Source organism: Castanea sativa, chromosome 3 (assembly GCF_040712315.1).
Source record: "Castanea sativa cultivar Marrone di Chiusa Pesio chromosome 3, ASM4071231v1".
Taxonomy (NCBI): domain Eukaryota; kingdom Viridiplantae; phylum Streptophyta; class Magnoliopsida; order Fagales; family Fagaceae; genus Castanea; species Castanea sativa.
In genome coordinates, this window is record NC_134015.1 from 33,331,427 (window position 1) to 33,337,108 (window position 5,682).

Consider the following 5,682-nt stretch of genomic DNA (forward strand, 5'->3'; position numbering starts at 1 on the left):
AATTCCATGTTAAACGTAAATATTCATATAAAATTAATTGAAAAAATAAAAATAAAAAGAAAGTGATTTTATTAAATCTTCAATTTCTTTTATTTACTTTTGTATTCTTGCATTTTCTCAGTTACCAAACACAATACTTAGAAAACATAACATAGTAATCTAAAACCAAACACTAATCACACAATTATCTACACTAAAATTTTCTTTTCTATTCTTTCTCTTGTTCATATATTTCCCAGCAAACACACTCAGTCCTCTCTCTCACAGACTTGCTCTCTTTCTCTTTTTGTCTCTCCTTCTCTTAGATCAGTATGGTCATGGTGGATCTTGGGCTTGATGGGGACTCTTAATCTTGATGGGTCACGACGGTGGTGGGCTTGATGGTGGCGTACCTGCTCAGATCAATTCAAAAAATGCAGGTGGGTGTCAAAGCAACAAATGATTAGGACCCAGATGTGGGTCTTGTGGGATATCAGCAGATCATCTTCAATTAGTTTAGAGTTTAAGTTCAATTCCAATTGTTATTTCAATGTTAACATTACAGGTTGTTTAGGCGGTTTAGTGTCTTTTGCTAAGAAGTAGTAGTGGTTGTTGTGAGTCTTTTATTTTCGATTTGAGTCCTTATTCTTCTGAAGAGAGCGTTGTAAATTTTGGTATAAAAACCAATAGAGCACTCTTGAATAAAATCATCAAAAAATTATCCCAAATTTGTCCACAGAGTTCAGGATTTCCTTAATCAAATCTACACTTATCCATTGTTTATTTTTGTGTTTCTTTTGTTCTCAATCACTTGCTAGCCACTATAGGTAAGGATAATAATATCCTGTACGTACCAGCGAAGTGGAATTGTTAGAGAGGTGAAAGGATTCATATGGTTTGGGTAGGTTGAGGTCTTTTTAATTAGTGTACGTCTGGGTAGAAATCATTTCTACCCACGTCTGTGTTTTGTGGTTTCAGCGTTTTTTTTTTTTTCTTCTTCTGGGACGTGCACCGTGCACTGTTTATTGGCCATGATAAGTGATTTTAGGTCAATAAATAGTATTTTTATGCGTGAACAGTATTTTTTACTTATTAAAAAATTATTTTACTACGGTATTTTTTAGTTTGAGTTTTCAGTTTACACATTTAAAAATTATTAGTGTTTGTTCATGATTGGTGTTTGCTGGGTTCTATTTGTGTGTTTAATTTGGTATAGGGTTTCATTATGTTGGGATTTTCAGATTGCTTTGTGTTTGGGAGGTAAGAAAGTACCAGAAGAAAAGAAAATAAAATGAAAGAAATTGTGGATTTTTTAATTTAAAAATCATTTTTTTAATTTTTTTTTCTTTCAATTAGTTTTATCAGAATTTTTTTGTTTGACGTGGAATTTTCTTCTTTATTAAAATGCTTATGTGGCTTTTTTAATATTTAATTATTTAATTTTATATTATTATTTTAGCCATGTGTGCGCTAACAATGCAAATTGTTTGTCATGTATGCATTTTCCTTTATTGAGTTGACGGTAGGGACCAAATTGATAGCAAATTAAAAATAATAGAGACTAAATTAATTGTTACCAAAATGTAAGGACTAAATTGATTATTACACCAAAATGTAAACACCAAAATGGTGTTTTTGCCTAAAAAATAAAAATGGCCCACCCTACAATCCAAATTAACATCTAAATTAATTGATAAACTCTAGCGTTGCTACGTATCTAGTTTATGGGAACATTTACAATTTACACTACTTTAAACTAAAAAAAAAAAAAAAAAAAAATCTGTAATCAATATTAATCTGTCAACTAATATGTTAAATTGCTAAGATATTGTACTTCAGTGGTAATTTTTGATTTTCTTCTTGAGAAAAATCATGATTGGAATATTCTATTTTCCACTTATTGTAACGCGTTATTCAATCGTACGATTGAATAAATTAATCTATATTAAAATTAGACATTTATTTGATTCATTGGTGAGCATTACAATTAATCTTAAATTTGAGATATTGATTGGGAAAAAAAATCATTTTGGCTAAGGTCCACATTATCAATACCATCCTAATTATAGTATTGGAAATACTAATGTTATTTAGCACGGAGAATCGAGATTTTGGAATCCCATCTCTTCCTCTTGTTGTAAGAGAACCCAAAAAGAAAAGAAAAGAAAATGGGTTTATTTGGTGGAGTTTTAAGTAAGTACTCCACATATATGTATGTAGGATGTATAGTCGTAATCATAAATCATCCTGTACTGCAAAGAAATATCTAAAGTTTGACGATACCAAGGTAAGGCTTCACTGAGGACCCTATCCACAGTTTCCCATTAAATTCTTCAACTTCACTTACTGAGTCAAATGCATTACCACCATTTCCATCCAACACATCTAGCACGTTTCCATCTTTATCAAATTTGGTTGCCACTGGATCTTTTATCAACCGTAAGGACAAATTTTCATTTTGTAGATTAATTATGTGACGACCCAGATTATTTATGATCTCTCTTCCGCTATTCAATCCCACCCAAAATTCTCCCTTCCTGGTTCTCTTAATGTTATCTGGGGATCTTCTAAGTTGAGCAAATACTTCTGAAGAATGACTCTTGGTCTTGGAGCCTCTAAGCCAAAACCTTAGAATTCGGAATTTGCCACTCTCCGCAAGTACAAGGTAGGAGTTGTCCTTGCTTAGAGCCACACCATTTGGAAATGCTAAGCCATTCAGCAACACACTCACTTCTTTGGTACGTGGGTCGTACTTCATCAACCTGCCTGTTTTGTCTCCGCTTAGGATTACAAGTAACCATACCCTTCAAATAAGGAGAGGAGAAAGTTAAGGGAAAATTAAAAGAAAGAAAGAAAATAATCTCATCTTTTACATTTTCGGCTTAATTAACCGAGTTCAACATTGCTCACTAAATTCTTGCTTAATTATATCTTTTCTCTTTTTAGGATGTTTTTATCAAAAGCCATGATTTTAAAAAGTTTAGTAGATTTGGTAAAAAAGGAATAATTGTATAATGGAGTAGGCAAGGTAGGAATTGAATATCCATCTTTGGCATATGATTGTTAGCATCCAAATAATGTCTTATTCTTGAAGCTGGGACATTAACTTTGTTTCAAAATAGATCAATCCTGAGTTGTGTGTGGGACATATCCCTAGTTGTCCTTAAATCTACCTCGTCTTAATACTCTTATTCATATTTTGGTTAGGTTGATTGTTTTTCCCTTATAAATGAGGGAGTTTAGGTGTGTTTATTTGGTGATCCAGAGGAAAAAAAAAAGAGTGAAAAGTTATTATTCATTCCTAAAAGATGTGTTTATTTAGGTGTATTTATTTGGTTAATCCTTATATATCTCCTAAAAGTATTACTTATTGCGCCAACATTTTTATTTGCATCTTCAAAAAAAGAATGAGACCAACAAAAAAAGTGAAAAGTTATATACCTTCTTTGAAAAACAATGCTACTGTCTGTAAAATAAACAACTCCAGTTTTGGTGTCCATGTCCAAAGCATTTGTGAATCGAAAGGGGACTCCTTCAGCAGAAGTGGCAAGTTGTTTGGCGACACCGCCATGGGGTTCTACCATTAAGAGCCCAAAGTAGGCATCTGCAATATAAAGATCACAAGTTGCAGGGTTGAATTTGAGGCCTAGTGGTCTTCCACACTTTGGTTCATTCTCGAGCTTGGTTGAGCCATCACAAAGCTCCCTATCCCTGATCAAATATAAGAGCAGGTTTGCTCAGTTGAATATTTCGACAAATGTTTTTAGTTAACAACCCATCATAAAGGAAGTACAAAACTCGTTCAATATCCTAATGATGCACGCTTCGTATTTGATGCATGTAAATGTCATGAGAAGCAAACAATTTCCAAGTTATGCTTTCCAATCTTTGAAATAACCAAATTTATGTAAAGTTGCATCTTAGACCTTATAATTTAAGGGGCTTAAATTAATCCTATTCGTGGTTTTAAAATAACAAATTAAATTTTGTAATTTGAAAGTAACAAATTAAGTTATGAGTTTTCAAAAATTAAAATTTAATCTCATCCCCATTTAAGTGAATATCATTCATTGTATTTGAGGTTTAATATAGGTTGAAGGTTTAATTATTTCTGATAAATCTTATAATTTAATTTGTTTATTTTGAAACTAGAAATTTTAATTTGTTACTTTTAAAAAAAAATTAGTTTAATTTGTTAATTTTGAAAATGTATTGTTAAATTCGTTACAACCTAAGCTATAAATGAAATCTACCTAAAAATTAAGAGTGGGTAATCAATAAAAAAAAAAAAAATTGGTTATTAAATCATTTTGTATGGATGTTCTAACAAAATATGGACAAATTTTTAGGAAAAATTATCTGCTTCGTTAGAAATAAATATCGATTGAATATTATAAATCTAAATGTATATTAATTCCAACATTATTTAAACTTTTACATGATTTGACATTATATATATATAAACAAATAATGGACTTTCTTCATTCCAAATGAAATAAAGATCATGTCCGCGTTTTTCTAGGAATTAATAGTAGCTCAATAATCAAAATTTGACAAAATCTCCCATCCTCCAATTTTAATTATGAAAAGAAAAAAAAAGAATTTGACAAAATGCCATGCTCGTCTTACTCGTATTTTTAAAAATGGCATGCCTACAAATTCAACAACAACCTGCTTATAACTCTGAGCCCCAGAGAAAGAATTATGGTCTCTAACAAATTTTCAAACGTTGCATGCATGCCTCCAACATGAATAAGAAAACATTTAGGTTATGCTTGACTTGAATCGCGTTTGTTTCTTGCCTAAAATGACAAAACTTAAAGGTGATAGTCAAAACAAGGCTAAGGTTTGATATATGTACTCTCGAATTATTGACATTAGAAAAAATAGGAGAATGATTTATGACTGATCATTAATGTTATGGATAAATGTATGTTAAATTTTACCTGTTTGCAGAGACGATGGCAAACTCTTTCCAACCTAAGTGTGTTCCATGCCACTTGAGGATTCTACCATCTGAGACCCCCACATATGGTCCTTTTCCATCGCAATCAAAGGCTATGCTTTCAGGGCCAACTGCACTAGGGAGCTCCATATGGTTGTAGTTTTCGAGGTGATGATCAATGGTAACAGACAGGGTGAGAGTAGGAGCAATGAATATTAGTACAAGGAAGAACGAAACGGAGTAAGCAAAAAGTGGCTTCATGGCAGCAAACAAATTAAGATATGTGGCTTAATAGCAGTACACTATCGTGCTATATATGTAGTTTGTGGCACTTATAGGGACTTGTGCTTGTAAGTTGTAGCTATAGTTTGCGGCACTTAATTATAGCAGTACACTATCGTAGCTACGTCTTATGTGCTAACTACTCACTTTTCCCTTGTCAGTACAAACTAGTAATTGCTGTTTATCTATATTTTTCTAAACAAAAATAAATAAAGGGTAAAAATATAAATAATCTGTCTGGGAGGCTTGAGTTAATGCCCCAAAATATTTAATTTCCCCCAAAATAAACCACACCTGTTAGAAAATTTCCCAGCTCCAAATCTTTTTCTTCTTTCTTTTCCATCTCTGACTATTATCCATCTATTATTTACTACCTAAATAATGTCTCGACGCATATAATTGCAATAATATAATTATTGTGGGACTGTATTGTGGTAACTAAAAAAAGTTAGGAAAAGAAATACAAACAGTGTTAG

The 5,682-nt window shown here is 31.9% G+C and overlaps 1 protein-coding gene across 1 annotated transcript; it reads right to left on the minus strand.

The window, feature by feature from the left end:
* Positions 1-2,143: 2,143 nt before the first annotated feature.
* On the minus strand, positions 2,144-5,134 carry LOC142626807 (protein STRICTOSIDINE SYNTHASE-LIKE 10-like). The gene is made up of 3 exons (XM_075800524.1): positions 4,926-5,134; positions 3,421-3,690; positions 2,144-2,783 (listed from the first exon to the last, which is right to left on the minus strand). Exons 1-3 carry the CDS (start codon positions 5,072-5,074, stop codon positions 2,246-2,248), a joined length of 957 nt encoding a protein of 318 aa, XP_075656639.1. The 5' UTR covers positions 5,075-5,134; the 3' UTR covers positions 2,144-2,245.
* Positions 5,135-5,682: the final 548 nt, after the last annotated feature.